The sequence below is a fragment of the Dermatophagoides farinae genome, chromosome 3 (genome assembly GCF_024713945.1).
Source record: "Dermatophagoides farinae isolate YC_2012a chromosome 3, ASM2471394v1, whole genome shotgun sequence".
Taxonomy (NCBI): Eukaryota; Metazoa; Arthropoda; class Arachnida; order Sarcoptiformes; family Pyroglyphidae; genus Dermatophagoides; species Dermatophagoides farinae.
In genome coordinates this window covers 350714-368650 of record NC_134679.1, presented here as the reverse complement: position 1 = coordinate 368650, position 17937 = coordinate 350714, and the positions used below count along the sequence as shown (strand labels likewise).

General features: G+C 29.2%; 4 protein-coding genes across 6 annotated transcripts; 3 read left to right on the top strand and 1 right to left on the bottom strand.

Moving 5' to 3' along the window:
- The first annotated feature begins 121 nt into the window (after positions 1-121).
- Positions 122-6990, top strand: LOC124498530 (uncharacterized). Its single transcript, XM_047062295.2, has 3 exons — positions 122-1223; positions 5073-5982; positions 6049-6990. Exons 1-2 carry the CDS (start codon positions 1106-1108, stop codon positions 5972-5974), a joined length of 1020 nt encoding a protein of 339 aa, XP_046918251.1. The 5' UTR covers positions 122-1105; the 3' UTR covers positions 5975-5982; positions 6049-6990.
- Positions 6991-8241: 1251 nt separating this feature from the next.
- On the top strand, positions 8242-9717 carry LOC124498529 (uncharacterized). The gene is made up of 3 exons (XM_047062294.2): positions 8242-8713; positions 8777-9510; positions 9593-9717. Exons 1-3 carry the CDS (start codon positions 8290-8292, stop codon positions 9665-9667), a joined length of 1233 nt encoding a protein of 410 aa, XP_046918250.2. The 5' UTR covers positions 8242-8289; the 3' UTR covers positions 9668-9717.
- Positions 9670-10792, bottom strand: LOC124498527 (sterol O-acyltransferase 1). The gene is made up of 3 exons (XM_075729576.1): positions 10727-10792; positions 9945-10662; positions 9670-9872 (listed from the first exon to the last, which is right to left on the bottom strand). The coding sequence occupies exons 1-3, from the start codon at positions 10772-10774 to the stop codon at positions 9670-9672; spliced, it is 969 nt and encodes a 322-aa protein (XP_075585691.1). The 5' UTR covers positions 10775-10792.
- A 1359-nt stretch (positions 10793-12151) lies between these two features.
- On the top strand, positions 12152-15909 carry LOC124498526 (Y+L amino acid transporter 2). 3 transcript variants are annotated; one of them, XM_047062292.2, is made up of 7 exons: positions 12152-12274; positions 13033-14046; positions 14113-14143; positions 14211-14325; positions 14587-14833; positions 14896-15593; positions 15660-15909. In XM_047062292.2, exons 2-7 carry the CDS (start codon positions 13550-13552, stop codon positions 15710-15712), a joined length of 1641 nt encoding a protein of 546 aa, XP_046918248.1. In that variant the 5' UTR covers positions 12152-12274; positions 13033-13549; the 3' UTR covers positions 15713-15909. The 3 variants fall into 3 exon arrangements, with proteins under 3 accessions (XP_046918248.1, XP_075585689.1, XP_075585690.1); XM_075729574.1 differs by having other exon boundaries at positions 12180-12391; XM_075729575.1 differs by lacking the exon at positions 12152-12274 and adding an exon at positions 12466-12808.
- Positions 15910-17937: the final 2028 nt, after the last annotated feature.

The following is a 17937-nucleotide window of genomic DNA, read 5'->3' as shown; positions in this document are numbered from 1 at the left end:
AAACATAATCAAAACTACTACCACATTCAGATGAAACCTTTCCGTTGGTCAATCCAGTGTGGTAACCGCTGTTCTCATTTTCAAGTGTGTGTGTGTGTGTATATGTGGTGAGAAAAAAGTTATTCACATTTTAAATATTGCTGCTAGCACAATATATGTGAAAAATAGAGATAGCAACTAGTGTGTTCGTGTAATATATACACACTTTTTTCCTTATTCACATTTGATTTTTTTTTTTTGGCTGAAACCGTTTTTTTTTCCAAAATTGGATCGATGATGATGAATTGTTGTAGTTGAATTCATCATCATTTGATTTAATTGCTATATATCTGTTTGTGTTTGAATTTTGATATATTAGTGAACAACAGAAAAAACAAATCATTTGTAGTGTATTTTTTTTTTTGGAATTGACTAACAGACAAAAAAATGTCTCAAATCTCTCCTTATCACCATCATCACTAATTACTAATCATCATCATCATCATAGTTTATTATTGTTATCATTGTTGCCATTAGTTACAATAAAATTGAAAAAAGAATCAAGTTCAAAACTTTTCAAATATCAAACGCGTCTGTTGCCGGTTTATATTATTATTCGTTGTGTTTGTGTATATGTTCATCATCATCATATCTTTGAACAACTTTTTAATGCACGAAGTATAATAAACGAGAACACACACACCAAACACAAACACAAACATAGTCGATGACGACAACGATAACTGCAGAACGAACTACGGTGCCGCCAATACAACCATGATGATGATGATGAGCAATAATAAGCTTCATAAAACATTCACATGATTCATGGTGATTTTTTTCCAGATTTATTTTCTGTTCAAATCAAATCAAAAGAAACTTGACTAACTAAACCAAATATTCAATCATCAATCAATCAAATAAGTCAATAATCGAAACAAAAAATTGAGTTTCACATCTGGTCAAATTAAACTTTTGAAAATTTAATTTACCACCATCATTCATTCATTCATTTTCTCAACATTCTCGACAATCGAGCTTATTTTTTTTTCAACAATTACCATTTGGAATTATTTATTTTTTTTCGTTTCTTCGAGCTAAAGTGATTTTATAGAAAACAAAAACAATGACCGACGTAGCCTATTACCGGCAGATTCTTAAAGATCAAACCGAATTATTGGATTCGAATATTGAAAAATATCTGAAAATTTTAGATGAAGAGCTTGATCGATTACCAGAATCCGGTAAGTTGTCTATTTTTTTTTTGTTTCTGTATGATATGTGAATTTTTTTCGTTTGTTTTTGTTTTGGCTCATTTTCCAAAGATTCGATTTGCTACATTTTTTTCAAAGAAAAATAACACAAAATATCATTATTGACCATTGATACCACACCATTTATTCATTTCTCGGTCAAAAGTGAGCCGAGTAAGTTCATAGTTTTAAAATCTCACAAACTAATAATAACAATAACGAATATAACAAAAACAACTTGTATAAATCTTGCACACACACCATATATGTAGTCAAGTTGTTGTTTTTTCCTTCTTCCCAAATGGCTGATGAATTCAATAAAAAGCTGTGTGTGTGTGTTTGCGAGAGAAAGATGTGAAGCGGTTTTTTTTCATTCATTCACTTGTTTCCCGTTTCAATATTTTTTTTATGATGATGATGAAATGGCAGACACACACACACATTCTCTTTGTGTTCCGTGTGGATTTGTTATGGTATGAAATCGTTGGATGTAGAGAGTTTTTGAATTTTGAATTGAATAGATTGAAAATCTCGATGTGTGTGTGTGTTGGGTCGATCATAATTGATCTCGGTTGTTGGATGAGGAACTATAGTGTTTGGTTGGTTGGTTGGTCGATTTTTTTTTTTGTTGGCCACCACCACCAACACCATCATCAGATAATCATCACAATTGTTAAGAATTGAATTGACTTTCATAGGTCAGAGATAGTCTTTTTTGTTGTCTGTTTGTGAGTTTATAATAGATGGAATGGATGTGTATTCGATTGTGCCTCTATTCTCATATATCGATGATGTTTTATTTATAAAAATGTGTGTGTGTGTGTGTGTGTGTGCTGTGTTTATATTATCAATCAAAATCAATCGATCGAATAGATAGATTGTATTCGATTTATAACAAAAAAAAATGGTGTTTGTGTTTGACATGCATCATAATCATCATCATTATTATTATATCTTATCATAGACACATGACCAAAATTTTTTTTCTTTAGCTTTTTTTTCTTGTTGTTAGCTATTAAAATGTGTGAATAATAGATTCAAACAAAAAAAAAATAAAGGTGGATTACGATTGGATTTTTTCCATGTTTTCTTTGTCTGTTTATGATCATCTTTCTCATTCAACAACAACAACAACAAAAAGAATGGATTTGATTTGATTTGATCCCCTCCATTGTCTTTGGTCAATTTTTTGTTTTCGGTTCAATCTGACGATTTCTTTGTAATCATAAATCATTGAAATATGATTATAGTATGATGATGATGATGATGGTATTCTTGATCATGACATGAATGATATAACTGACTTTTTAGTCAAAAAAAAAAAATAAATGAATAATGATTCTAAATTACCTTTTTTTTAACCTAGATTTTGTTTTATCCATTTGATCTAGTTTTTCTGCTTTTATTTGTGATGAATGTCTAATGTATAATGATGAAGAATCATTTCCTCGAATGTCATTATAAATATGAAAAAAAAATGATAATAATGTACTATGATCATTTAAAAATGGACTGTGTGTTTGTGTTGTTCATGTTATGAAAATTATCATAATGTTCTTTTGATGTTGACGATGATCTCCGAATAGTTATAGTGAACAAGAAAAAAAATGAAAGTCAATTATGATGATAAAATACAAAATGTCGGTTAGATCAGAAGCAAAAGTTGTGATTTGGATTTTTTTTGTTGTTGTTGTTACATTTCATTTCAACAAACAAATCCAAATTCGGCAATTTTTTCATTTTTATTCAAAGATTTAGTTCAAATTGCCTATTTCGTTTAGTTGTTTACCATGTGTAGGTTTATCTTCTGTTTTAATTGATGTGAAATAAAATGCCAACTGCATTAATAATATCCAGATAATGATGATGATGATCGAAAAGCAAAACTGGCTAGTTTTGCTTTTCATTTATTCAGAGTTTCAAATGTGTAAGTATGAGAGAGAAAGAGAGAAAGAGTGAATAGACGAATGAAATTTTATTTTCTTTTTCTTATTCGGGCCAAAATGACGATATAATTAATAAAAACGATGTCTCTATTATCATCATCATTTAGATTTTTGACAATTAAAAAAGCTGTAAATGCCAAATTTTATCACACCCGTTGTCTGAGTGTGTTTGCAGCCACTTTTAATGGCCTGTATGGAGATAATTTGGCCGAACAACGGAAAATTTCCTGGATTTATATATGTTGGAATAAAATGGTCGTGTGTTGGTGAGAAAAATGCAATAATAATAATGTTTGTGTGTGTATGTGTGTGTTAAACGGAAATGAAATGCGTCCTCGGTTCCCTAGGTAATATCCGTTTTAATTATGATTGATTTAGGAATATCATTAAATATGAATTTCAAACACAAGCTCGAATCATATATGAATGATGAATGGTTTGGGATCAATGGCCCCGCTGTATATTATATTCTATCAATTATGTGTGTTGTGATGAACACACACATTTTCATTGACCAAACCGAAAAACGAACGAAACAAAACAAAAAATTATTGGTGTCGATAATGATTAACAAGATTGGTGGTGTTATTCTTGGTGTTTTGGTGTGTGTGTGCGGCGATACATAAACCCACTAATTTTGATTGCCAAATTACAATGTAAACAACACAATAGGAATGTTTGAGAAATAGTCACCTTTGATATATTTTTTTTTTGAATTCAATTACGATTTTTTTATGTAATAATAAAACTGGTTTTGTTTTGTTTGATTGAAATTTGGCAATTTCCTTTTTTTGCCAAATTTCAATAAAACACGCAAACATGAAATAAGTTGGATAGATCCATAAAATTTGTTGGTGTGTTTCATGACTGAAAAAAAATCAATTATCCAAATGGAATACATTTTGGTGGTTGTCATAGTGACCAAATAATAATTGTGGTTATGACTTTGGTGACATTATTGTTTTTTTCTCCCTTATTCCAGAATTATTATCATTAATAATAATGATGATGATGATAAAGAGAATCCAGGTCGTTGCCATTTTTATCATCATCATCATAATAAACATATGGTCATAATTATCATTTCTTTATTATATACATGGTAGTAGTATTTTAATTTTGACTACAACAAAAATAGAAACATTTTCATTTTGTCTTTTTTTTATTTGTCTGTTTGTGTGTGTGTATGTTTAAGATTGTTGATCATCATCATCATAATAATACTATTATGCATAATTTGTTGTCTCTTTTTCTCTTTCCCTAATTAAGAAACATTTTCATATCAAATATTGTCAATCATTATCATATATAGACAATTTGTTCTTTCAAATCATATGGTTGCCTTGGTTGAAATCTTGGTGGTATGGCCAAGGTTTTTATTTTTCATTTTGGCTTCCAGGCTTTTTTCCATTTTAGTTTTATTTTCTCTGAAAAATTGAATAAATTATGATTTTTGTTTTGTTTTGTTTTAAATTGAAGAAATGAATGAAAAGACGAAACGGGAAATTTTTTTTTCATGTCCCATCAAGTATTTCTCAAATAAATCCCACTTGATCCTAGTGATCTATATTTTTTATTTTTACTTTTGATAATTCTGAATTTTTCAAAAAGGATTTTTTCGAATAAATCCTTTTGTTAATCCAACATGCTTAACATTTAATACTTTTGACTAATCTTTTGAGGATTTAGAGGTTTTTTTTCACAGAATTTGTTTTTGTCAAGTGATACGTGACACTTTTTTTTCATAATCCCTTTTTTATTATTCAGCTATGTGAAATTCTTGATAGAGCTTTATGACCGTAGAATTTGCTCATATAGGCTATTTATTTGTAAAATTTTTTCAAAATCACTGTCTGATTCATTATTATAATAAATATTGTTCTATTTCCCACAGTGGTTGGACAAATTCGTCTGGTAATCGGACAATCCCGTTTGTTTATCAATGAACGTTTTAAACAATTTTCCGGTCTTGTTGATGACTGTGAATTGAAACGTGGCGAAAAAGAGATTAAAGTTGAAGATTTGGCCGGATTTTGGGATATGATTAATTATCAGATTGATGATCTTAAATCTAAATATGCTGAGCTTGAACAATTACAATCGAATGATTGGCAACCAATTGATGAAAAGAAACCGGTGGTTAAAAAAATAACAAAAAATCAAACACCAACGATAAGAAAACCATTACAGACAGTCATTAATAATGGTGGTGCTAATGATGGTGGGAATCGTACAACAACAACAACAACAAATGGTTTTGCAAATAAATCAAATAAAATGAATGGTCATAATAATCATCACCATAATGGTAAAGATTCAATTGATGGTGGTAGTAGTAATGCACAAGTAATGAAAAAAGCTCCAATAAAATCAAATTTTCGGGAATTTTTAAAAGCCAAAAAACAAGAAAAGCTTAATACAAAAACAATGAATTCAAATGATAACAAATTGAATAATGAAAATGGTCATCATGAAAATAATGCAACTACCTCTAAAAACCATAATGATGAAGATATTCAAATTATGATATTAGTCAACCACAACAACAACAATAATAATCATCATGATCATGATGATGAAGATGATGTTAAAAAGAATGGTCATGTTACTAATAATGTTAAATCTGATGATGATGATAATAATGATGAATGTTCAACAACAACAACAACCGAAAATAATATCGTGATAAATGGTGATGATAATGGTAATGATAACACCAAAAGTGATGAATCGAATGAATCTTCTTCTTCGGAATCAAAAGAGAATCGAAATTCAATTCAAGTATCGGTTAATTGATTCAAAAGGTTTGTGTGTGGAAATTTTTTTTGTGATAAATTTTTAATCATTTATTTTTTTACTTTTTTTTCTAGTCTATAATCATCATTTTCATTGTTCATTTTGTCGTTATTCTTGAATTCTTTTCTCCGTTGTTAATTGATTCACAGCATTCATGGCATGTGTCATCATTTTTATTATTATTATTATTGTGTTCGTTGATAATATCATCTGTATAACCAAAAAGAAAAAGAAAGATTCAAGCTTTTTATCAGAAACATCTCTGAAATGTCTTTAATTTATACATACACACACACACACACCATTTATTAAACTATGTTGTTCTTTAAAAAAAATCCATAATCAGTATTTTTTCAAGACATGTGTGTGGAAAGAATTTTTTCTTAATTTTTTTTTCTCAAAAATTCACTTTGTCACACACACACACTATACACGCCTTTAAAAATAAACTTTTTTATGTGATTGTGCATAATATGATTACACAATCATTTTAATTGCAAACAACAACAACCTGTAACATAGTAATTTGATTTACAAAATCATCACCAAATATAATTGTAAAGCAATTAGGATTGTGATTATGATGATAAAATGGAAATTTTCAAGCCAAATATTAGATGTGGGAAAAATTGGCCTAATTCTTCCTCTACTCATCCTTTCTCAAGAATGGATCAAAATCCGGTCGACCGCTATCAACATTCATCTAGACTGCTTGCAATTTCAATGGGCAATGCCATTGGCAGAGTGGCTGACGGCACATGAATTGCATGGTCGGTTATGCGATTTTCAAAATTGGAAAAAATTTGGAATTTTTCGTCAATCAAAATTTTTTGTTGATTGAAATTTTTGAATTAAAGTCTGATCATCAAAGAATAAAACGAGGTCATATACGATGTCAAAACATTAACCAAATTTTTGTGACAGTCGTTCAAAAATGTTATACAAAAAAACGACACGACTTTTTCCCAAATCTAATAAAATGAAATAAAATTTGTCAATATATTTCTCTATGTAAATGTGTGTGTGTGTTTGTTGTAAATTTTTAGAAAAAAAATGAAAATTTAATTGCCAAAAAAACAAATGTCAATCCCCTGATTATATGGTGATCACATAGGTCACCGACATTTTTTTATTGGCCATTTTAGAATAAAATTAATTTAAATTTTTAAAATTAAAAACAATGAGTTTATATCGTCGACAATATTTAGCCCACACACACACACACACACACACAGACAATTATAATCAATAAAAAAAATTAACCTTGTATTGCGGTGTACCTTGAATTCTCTTTTCATTCGATCGTTATCATCGTTTTTTTAATGCCCACCAACAATAAAAGGAAAAATCAGTTTTTAACGATAATTTTCATCAGTTTTGTCGAAAAAAGTTGACAAAAAATGTTCATTTTTCTCTTCAATGAATCGATTTTTGAACCATCATCATGGTGAGGGAATATATGTTGCTGTTGTTTTTTTCACCGAAAAAAAAGAACAAAAAATTCCCTAGAATAAATTGAATGACTATGGTTTTTTTCATTGTCATCATCACAAACCACAAGCATTAAATATTTTATTATATAATGGTTTGTGGCACACACACACACACACACTGAAATTTGTTTGTCAATAAATTTGTAGTTGCAGAAAAAAAATTCCTCGTGATGGGACGCGTACCTCATTATTAATTATTAAGTTGTTTTTCACTTTGGTTTCAAGAAGATTGTAGAAAACTATTTCTGAAAATAATTAGATTTTGATATGATAATGGAAAAATGTCATGTCAGACCAAACCAAAGAAAGAAAAAAAAATTTCACAAAAATTTGACGGATTGGTTCAATCTCGTGCTCGATGTTTAAATTGTTTTTTGATATGAAATTCCGAATTCATAGTCATACTTCAAAATTCAAATTTTCTTCACCCAAATTCAGAATTGACAAAAAAAAATGAAATAAAAAATTCGCTTTTCATACACCAAAAAAAGTACGATGAACATTTCAGTCTTTGATAATTTTTCGTTTAAACATGACCAGTATCTCTGTCGAAGACAACAATAACAATAACAACGGCATGAAAATGATGAATTTCAAAATATTTCGTCCATGTCTGTATCAGATGCGTTTAATTGTTGAAAATCATAATCATCGATACTATCGTTATAGACACCGGTTCAATATGTTTATATTGTTTTTTTTCTGTTTCGTTTATTTATAAATCTTGTTTCATATCATTTTAGTGGTTTGTTTGATGTTTGGTATTATGATCCGTTAAGTTTTTTTATTTATAATTTAAATGAAAAACTTTATACAAATTATATGATATTATTGGCAATCGTTACAATATTAGGATTACAAGTTCAATATAGTTTTCACTTTAAACCAGTGGACACTGATTCATTCATCATCATTTATGAATTGACCGTGAAAACATGGCAACATTATCTTAAATGTAAATGTTCGGATAATGAAAAATTGATGAAATTTCAAAGTTTTTTGCGAAAAAATCCACCACCACAAAAATTACCATCAATACCATTATTACGTTCAATTTGTCGTCATTATCATTGGTTATTATGTCGAATAAAATTTGAGCTGTTTTTCCATTATGTTGATAAGAAAAAATTGGAATCACAACAATTCGCATCGATTAAAACGATTCTTTCATGGCAATGTCGTTCTGCATTAGTATTGGGACAGAATATTTTTGAATTTATATTCTGTTACATCATGGTTTTTTCTTGTAAATATTGAAATTCTTATCAAATCACAATCTAATTTCAATGTGAAATTTTTTTCCCCTTAGCCTTAATATTGATTGGTTTTCCCTTCAGATTCTATCATTCGATTGGTGAAGCATTTCAATTTTATCATTGGAATCGCGTACCATTTTTTATGATTGATTCATTGTTTATTTTCTATACATTTTTCATTATGATACAATCATTTACATTTGGAGTGTATTGTAATCTGATGTTTTTCATATTTCATTGGTTTGAAATTGAACGTATGCAACGTAGTTTTATTCAGATAAGAATTGAAAGTCAAAGAACCAATCGAATCATTCTGCTAGATCGTATCGCTGTTTATCGGCCAACATTACGATATAGTTTGTTGAATCAATTAAAAAAAAATTATCGTGAATATCATCAACTGATTACATTGTATCGTACTGCATATACAGAAATATGGGGTCGTGTTACATTTGTTTATCTTGTCATTAGTGTACCATTGAATGGAATGTGTGTGCTTACATTGAATACACCGGATCTATTTTACGATCAAATGGCTACCGTATTGCTTATGCTTATCTGTCATAGTCTTAGTATCACCTTGATGATGTTTGGTATTGCTATGCAAACAGAAACCTTACATATATTTTCCAAATATCTCGTACCTATTATTCAATCGATTGGCTATCGAAATAGTCTGTCTATTAAATTTAAATATGAAGATTGGTTCAATCGTTTATTATTTGGACCTAAATATGGCCCAAATCTTACAATAGCCGGTACATTGACATATAATTCCATTGTTAAAGTAAGCCATTTGTTTTCATGAATCACTTTTATTTATTTAATTATTTTTTGAAATTACAAATAATCCATTTATTATTCTATAGGCGATAATCATTTATATTGGATTTTTAATCTACATTCTTGATCATTTCCATAATGTTTATGAATATGATCAATAAATTCATTTCAACGTTAAACAGGTGATTATTCTTGGTATGAAATATTGTAAAATTGATGATGAATTCTCCGGACATTCAATTCGTGCAAGTACTTCAACAAAATATCCTAATGTCATCAAACCGAATCCTAGATAAAATTGAAATATAAACAACATATTCTGCCATCTTTTGTATTTTAGATAATGATTTATCATGTCTAAAATGACTATATAAAAAAAGCAAAAATTTGAAAATTAATAAAAAGCTTCAAGAAAAAAAAACAAAACAAAAAACTTACAGCCACAAAAACCGAAACAAAGGAAAATCAATGGAAAACAGAATCGTAAACTTATTGCGATAATATATTCATGCGCAACGGCCGATACAAATGTCACCATAATCGTTGTAATCCAACGATTATTTGTCCATTGATTAATCGGTTTATAAGCATAATGATAGACCCAATCCTGAACGATTAGATTCCATTGTCTATAAAATTGTTTCAATGAACGTGCATTCCAAAATGCCTCGTAATAATGACGATCAGCAAATCTTAATAATTCACCAGTAATATTATGCCATAAATGAAATAATGTATAGAAAAAACAATAATAATTGAATACACCAACGATCCATAAGGTGAACAAATGGCCATACAAATCACGCCAATAATATACGTGTGAACCAATTCTATGCATATGATGTTTGACCGTACAAGACAGTATAATATATACCCAAACAACTAGAATGAAAATCATTTGACAGCAATAATTTAGAACAAAATTCCAACGAATCATTTTGGTTCGTACATATGAATTTCGATATATTAATGTTGGAGCAAAAAGAAAGTAGCAAAAAGCATTGAATTTTGGTCGTGATTGCCAAACGCTGAAAATTTTAAACCAATTTCTAGATTGTATCAATTGATTTTTGATTAATAGCTGTAATTCTTCTTCCGATATTTGTAAATCACGATTTTCCACATAAAATGAATGTGCTTTCAACGTCAGACGAAACTATTAATAAATAAATAAAATGTATGAATAGATAAAAATTTAAAAATATTTCAAATCACAATACCATTTCAGCCATAATCAATATTGATCCAATAAATTGAAAATCATACATCAATATGGATGCGGTAGAAAAAACAATCAAACCAATCAATGTAATTAACATATAAATTATATCGATCAATAATCGTTGATATAATCGTGATTGTTGTCTGGAATGAAATTGTTTATACAATTGTCCAGTACCGATTGTTTCGCCATTTTCAATTGATGATCCACTATTTTTATTTCGATTATCATCAATTATTTGAATCAATAATTGAAATTGATTAAAATTATTGATTAAAACCAATGAATAATGCAGGGAAAAAACAACGGTGTTCATAATGATCCATACAAATAAACCATTATAAATGTCCACTACGTTTCTTTGAATGATTTCCATTGCAAATTTGAATTCTTCATCATATTTTTGTGCATTGAATAAATAATCACCAATTTTTGTTGCAGCATAAACAAATGAACAAAGCCAACAAAAATTATGCAAAGTACGTACTTGTGGATCATTGTTGACTAGAATTCTAAATGGTATGTGAAGAGAAAAGAAATTTACATTCAATTATTAATCATTTTTTTTCACCATCAAGAATCTACACATACGTAACTAAAGAATCACGAATTTGAAATTGTTTCGTTGCACTAGCAAGATTATTGGCAATCATTTTTCGTTGAAAAAAAATTTTCAATTTTGTTTTCTATCAACTTATTTTGTCGACCAGTATCGAACAATTTTCGATAATCTAATGGAGACAAAATACATTTTTTTTGAAATTGTCCAGATTGAAAAGAAAACCTATAATTTTTTGATTTATTATTATTGTGGTTTTTCACTTGATGACGGCATTTGAAACATTTTTTTTTTGTTTTTCCATCGTTGTCGTTGTTGTTGGTAAAGATTGAGAAAAATCCCTGTCCATCCAATATTGTGGATATGATTATGAAAAAAAAGTACGTCATTGTTTTGATGTGATCAATTGTTTTGATTGATTATTTCATTTGAACGATGTTCATGTGTGCAATGAAATGAAATGAAATAACGAGAAGTTGATCCATCCGGTTTTTGTTTATTATGAAGAATAAAATTTTATGTAAATTAACTTGTAAATATTCAATATTAATCATCATCATCCGATCAGGAAAGTGAGTTTGTCTTTTTCTGTTCAATTAATGATTTTCCGGTATATTCTTGTTGTAAAAAAACATTTCCGGAAAATTATTATTGCAGTAAAAACATTTCACAATTTTTCTGATTCGTTAAAAAAAATAAGAATGAATTCCGACACTTGATACTAGATGGCATCGTCTAAAATCCGTTTGAAAAAATAACATGAAAATTATGGCAATAAACTCCGAATCATCATCATCATCTAAGGTTCATATTGAAACATTATTATGATGATTTGAATATCTGAATATTGATTATCATGTTACAATCAAAATATCGATGTCGATGATGATGATATGGCAATACGTACATTTTTTCGTGATTGTTTGTGGTTTGATTAGCTACCAAAAATGAAAAAGAAAAAAAATCCAAACAAAAAAATCGTCCAAGGTAATTGTAAATTGAGAAAGAAATAAAATTGTTTGTTTGTTCACATCTATTGTCCCCATTATTAATACACACACGGTGTATTTGTGAAAATAAACAAAATACTCATCCACTCATTCGGTATACAAACATGTTTGTCAATCTAATCAAACCTTTGAAAATTTGATACATAAACGAAATAAAAATGAAAATGAATTTTTTTTTTGGGTGATATTTTCGTTTTTGAAGAAAAGATGATCAAATGACACACACATGTGGTTCATATCACAAAAATAATCATGATGATCACACTTGATTGTACTTTATCGTGTTGCGACTGTGTGTGTTTATGGGCCCAAAACACTCAAGACATTGACAGCGGAAAAAAAATTCAATTCAAACCAAACCAATCAAATAAACAAATATTCCAATTTTTTTTCATTGCTGCTACTGTTTTCGTTATCACACATTCACAATCGGATAATTTTTTGTTTGTTTGTTTGTTTGTGTCTGCCTTCTATTTCGATATCTTTTCATCATCATATCTATATCTACCATGTATGCCTGAAATGTAATATATCTGACAAGAAAGAAAGAAAAAGAAAATTCAAATTCAAATCATCGTACATTTATTATTCTGTTTTCATCATCATCATTCATCATTTATTATTCATCAACATATCATTTATTACACACATACACACAGTCAATTTTTCCAACCAAATATCCCGAATCAATCAAAATTATTGAAATAATAATTTTTTCTGTTTTTTTTTCTCTAGGTGACATTTTGTACATGTTTTTGGCAATAATAATTCAATCGATTTTTCTTATTGATTTTCAATATGTCAATTGATGGTGATTCACCTTGAATTTTTTCTTTTTATTTATTGGTCTCATTCTCATTGGTCTGTCGAGGACAAGGAAAAAAAATTCTGAAATTTTTTTTATGCAAAAAAAATAATTATCGTACAAATATACATAGCTACCGAATGAAAAAAAATTTTTTTTGTGACAAAAAATTGTGCAACAAAAACAGAAAACAAAGAAGAAAAAACCGAAAATTATCGTTCGATCATCACGACGTTGATAACCGAAACGCCATCATCATCATCATCATCACCAAAAAAAAAAACACCACGACAACAGACATAAAACAGATACACCGATTGCTTTGTGAACAATTTCTTTTTTTTCTTACTACTTGTATTTAGGGGCTGGTGTCTGGTGTCTAATATTTTCTTAATATTTATTTGTCATCGTTCATATATATAAAAAAACATCACAATCATCACCATCATGACAATCATATTGTTGTCCGAAAGCAATGATCATCATCAAACACCATCATATGGTACGATGGATTTTCATTCGGATTCGTCATTAGCAAGAAAACGTACCATCATCAATGATGATGATGATTCATTCGATATGCAGAATAATAATATTCAAAGGAAGAAAAATGGTGGATCATTCATGAACAACAGCAACAACAACGATTCACCATTTTCATCATCATCGAAAAATGAACAGATTGCATTGAAAAAAGAACTTGGTCTAATGAATGGTGTTGCAATTATTGTTGGCATTATTGTTGGCAGTGGAATATTCGTTTCACCACGAGGTGTATTACAAGAAGCCGGTTCCGTTGGTTTCTCTCTGATTGTTTGGATTTTATGTGGTGTACTATCAACGATTGGTGCATTATGTTATGCTGAATTAGGAACATCCATTCCTGAATCTGGTGGTGATTATGTCTACATCCAGAAAGCATTCGGTCCCCTGCCGTCTTTTTTGTGAGTTTAGTTTGTTGAAATTTATTTCATGTTTGATTTGCTCAATTTTTTTCTCGTTCATTTTAGATTTCTATGGGTATCCATATTAATCATACAGGTTTGTTTATCCGTTTTTTTTGTTGAATATTAACTGACCGAAAAACGATTTTTTTTCGCTTTAATAGCCGGCTGGAAACGCCATTGCGGCCATGACATTTGCCAATTATATTTTACAATCCATATATCCAACATGTAGTCCACCGGCAAATGCTGTACGTTTGATTGCTGCAATCGTTATCGGTAAGTGTGTGTGTGTGTGTGATGTGTACTAAAATAATTGCAAATTCAGCCAAAAATATCATATCATATCCAATCACTATTTAACATTGGAAATTTGATATGGCGATATGTCGAGAAAATGAAAACTTGCTTAGTAAAGTAGAGAAAAAAATCTCAAGTTTGGTTATAACCTAGTAGTACTTTTAGGTCAATGTTTTTCCGTTGAAATTTATGTTTGTTTGTTTGTTGATCAATAATCGTATTTATCGTTTTTTGTTTTAGTTTTATTGATATTCATCAATTGTTTCAATGTAAAATGGTCGACTCGTGTACAAGATTCATTTACATTTGCCAAAATCATTGCCCTATTAATCATTATTGGTTGTGGTGTGATGCAATTTTTCAACAAAGATAATGCCAACCAAATCGATCAAACTTTATCGTATCCAAATTCATTTGAAAATACATCCACATCACCCGGTCATATTGCATTGGCATTCTATTCTGGTCTTTTTTCCTATGCTGGATGGTCAGTATGATTTTGTCAGAAATGAATTTTTTATTTTAAAATTTCCATTTCATTTCATCTAGGAACTATTTGAATTTTGTTGTGGAAGAATTACGTGATCCATTTCGAAATTTACCACGTGCTATTTACATATCGGTTCCATTGGTGACATTAATCTATCTATTGGCTAATATTGCATATTTCACTGTTTTGACACCTGAAGAAATATTAACATCAAATGCAGTTGCCGTTACTTTTGGTGATCGAATTCTTGGTTCATTTGCATGGATTATGCCATTATCGGTTGCATTATCAACATTTGGTGGATTGAATGGTGGTATATTTGCATCATCAAGATTATTTTTTGTCGGTGCTCGTCGTGGTCATCTACCAGATAGTTTAGCAATGATTAATGTTAAATATTTTACACCAATGCCTAGTTTAGTATTTCTTGGCCTATTATCGGTATTATATTTAACCACAACACAGGTTTATGTTCTTATTAATTATGCAACTTTTGTCGAATCATCATCGATATTGGCATCAATTGGTGCATTGCTCTATCTTCGTTATCATGAACCGGAACGCGAACGTCCAATCAAAGTTCATCTTGCATTACCTATACTATTTTTCGTTATCTGTCTATTTCTTGTATTATTACCATTCTATGTTAGCCCAATGGAAGCTGGAATGGGTATTATTATCACTTTGACCGGAATTCCTGTTTACATGTTGACTATTTATTGGAAATCTAAACCACGAACGTATAATCGTTTTATAAGTGAGTAATAATGTCATTCAATTTTATTTTATATATATATTTATTTATTCTACTTCTTTTTCACAGATGGAATAACCATTTTTATTCAAAAACTTTTTTATTGTGTCTCAGAAGACTAATGGTGTATGGATACCTGAAGTAGTAGCCTCTTGAATTTTCAAACGAATTTGATCATGTCATTAAATAAATTATTTTCTCTTCTTATCCACATTACAAATATTATAACATTTTTAAATACTATATATATAGAGAGATATAGAGATTACTTTGTGTGATAAACATTTTAAAAAAATAAAAAAAAAATTTATCTATTCCACAACGATAGATGGCGCATTTGTTTGTTTTTTTGATTATTCGAAAAAAACGAAATTAATCCATTTGATGATGAATTAGATCAAATCGTATCGGAATATTGGATGCGTTGTTTTTTCCAACAATCATTATCAGCTGTTTTTGTTTCTGCTATACACTACTAACTAACTAATAAGCTCATTAATTGCCAGCCAGTTCTAATTAATTTGTTGAATGAATAATTATATTTAGTTTGTTTCTCGTAGTATTAAAGTAAGTGATTTCTTTATGCTTGTTGATTTGTTTATTATTAACCGGATTTACTTTTCATACAAGATACATTGATTTTTTTACATATTCATTTTCGATTAATTGGTGCTGTTGTTGTTGTCGTTTTTTTTCGATACCATTGGATTAATAAAATTGATATGAATTTTTTTTTCCATAAACGAAATGTTTTCAATGGAAAATGAATGGTAAGAAAAGAAAATAATAAATAAATTTGAATTGCAAATTCAAATTGATGCCAATGATTATCATCATCATCATCATAATAATAACTCTCTTTCTTTCTCTCCATTTCTATAGATAAATGATCGATCAATCTTTATTTTAAATTTAAATGTTATTCACTTTGGAGAATTTTGTGTGTGTGTGTGTGGTGAACAATTCCACTTTCATATTCAAAAGTCTCATCTGTTTGTGTGTATGGACACTTTTTGAATTGTGCACATTCAAATATTGTCAATGTTATTGTTAAAAAAGAAGACCAAGATAAAGATAGAATGGCCAGTGAATAATTTTCTTTTTGATTCTCATTATGCATAATAATAATAATGATGACGATTTCTTCAAGAATCCAAAATGATTATGAGAGTATCAGACAGACAAGAAGATATTCCAAGATCAGCATATTCCATGAATAAAGTTTTTCACTTTCATTACGATCCATAATTTTCTAGCCAAATGAACCAAACAAACGAAAACGAATTCTTGCATATGGTGTGCATTTATATGAATAGAAAATGAAAAGAAAAAAACCATGACATTTATACCCGCATTCTTTTCCGTCGGGTTTCGCGGTTCCGGCTCCATCACATCATAATGAAAAAAGAAAATAAAGTTGAAATCAAGAACCAACAACACCATCTCAAAGTTCATTATCAGCATATGATATATTCAAAGTTTCTATATATAAAATAACTATGTGACAACAACAAAGCGAAAGCCAACCACATGAAATCACAAGTTTAGGATTTGTGAAATTCATACATCCTGAAAGGCTAAAAAAAACTAGCAAGGGAAGCGGAAATCATCAACATCATCATTGGCATCACTACATAATGTGCATTTGTTTGTTTGTTGTTTGTTGTTGTTGTTTTTTCTTTCTCCTGAATGCTTACAACACATTAATTCCAATTACCATTCCAAATGTATAACATACACACACACACACACACACACACCGTCAATATGATGCGATCCAATAACAACAACCCAAAAATAACTTGAATGAATGAACGATATATGTCGTTCGTGTTTTTGTTATTCTCATAAAGATTTTTTTTTTTTTTCACCGAATTCTGGACCATATTTATTTGTTTGTTTGTTTGTTCCTATTATGGTGTTATGATGCGGTTTTATTTGTTGTTGTTGTTGTTGTTGTTTTTTTTCGCTGTTTTGCTTGCTGCATTAGATATATGATAATTTATATGAATCGAACACAAACACATACACAAAGTGTGGTTGAAATAATAAAAACAACGAAAAAAAAACGAACGACAACGACAAGAAAATGAACATTGGACCGAAAAAAAGGAAAAAAGAAAGAAAGAAAAAAACAACGAAACTTGATGCCTTGGAAAAAAATTATTATTATCATGCATTACACTAAAACACAGATACAGACAAACAAACACATTTTGGAAAATAAACTAATAATAAACCAAAAGGCTCCTCATCTGGTGAATTGACCATGAAGTTGTTATTTTCAACGATGAATTGGACCTAACGACGAAGTGGTAAATTTGCTTATGATTTTTTTTCCTGTAGA

Coding starts and splice junctions, on each gene's coding strand:
- LOC124498529 (XM_047062294.2), top strand. CDS start 8,290: ATGATATTATTGGCAATCGTTACAATATTAGGATTACAAGTTCAATAT. Junction 8,714..8,776: donor TTACATCATGGTTTTTTCTT/GTAAATATTGAA, acceptor TTTTCCCCTTAG/CCTTAATATTGATTGGTTTT. Junction 9,511..9,592: donor CATATAATTCCATTGTTAAA/GTAAGCCATTTG, acceptor ATTATTCTATAG/GCGATAATCATTTATATTGG.
- LOC124498527 (XM_075729576.1), bottom strand. CDS start 10,774: ATGTATGATTTTCAATTTATTGGATCAATATTGATTATGGCTGAAATG. Junction 10,663..10,726: donor TATTGATTATGGCTGAAATG/GTATTGTGATTT, acceptor ATTTATTAATAG/TTTCGTCTGACGTTGAAAGC. Junction 9,873..9,944: donor TTGTTTCGGTTTTTGTGGCT/GTAAGTTTTTTG, acceptor TTTTTTATATAG/TCATTTTAGACATGATAAAT.
- LOC124498526 (XM_047062292.2), top strand. CDS start 13,550: ATGACAATCATATTGTTGTCCGAAAGCAATGATCATCATCAAACACCA. Junction 14,834..14,895: donor CTTTTTTCCTATGCTGGATG/GTCAGTATGATT, acceptor CATTTCATCTAG/GAACTATTTGAATTTTGTTG. Junction 15,594..15,659: donor AACGTATAATCGTTTTATAA/GTGAGTAATAAT, acceptor TCTTTTTCACAG/ATGGAATAACCATTTTTATT.
- LOC124498530 (XM_047062295.2), top strand. CDS start 1,106: ATGACCGACGTAGCCTATTACCGGCAGATTCTTAAAGATCAAACCGAA. Junction 1,224..5,072: donor TGATCGATTACCAGAATCCG/GTAAGTTGTCTA, acceptor TATTTCCCACAG/TGGTTGGACAAATTCGTCTG.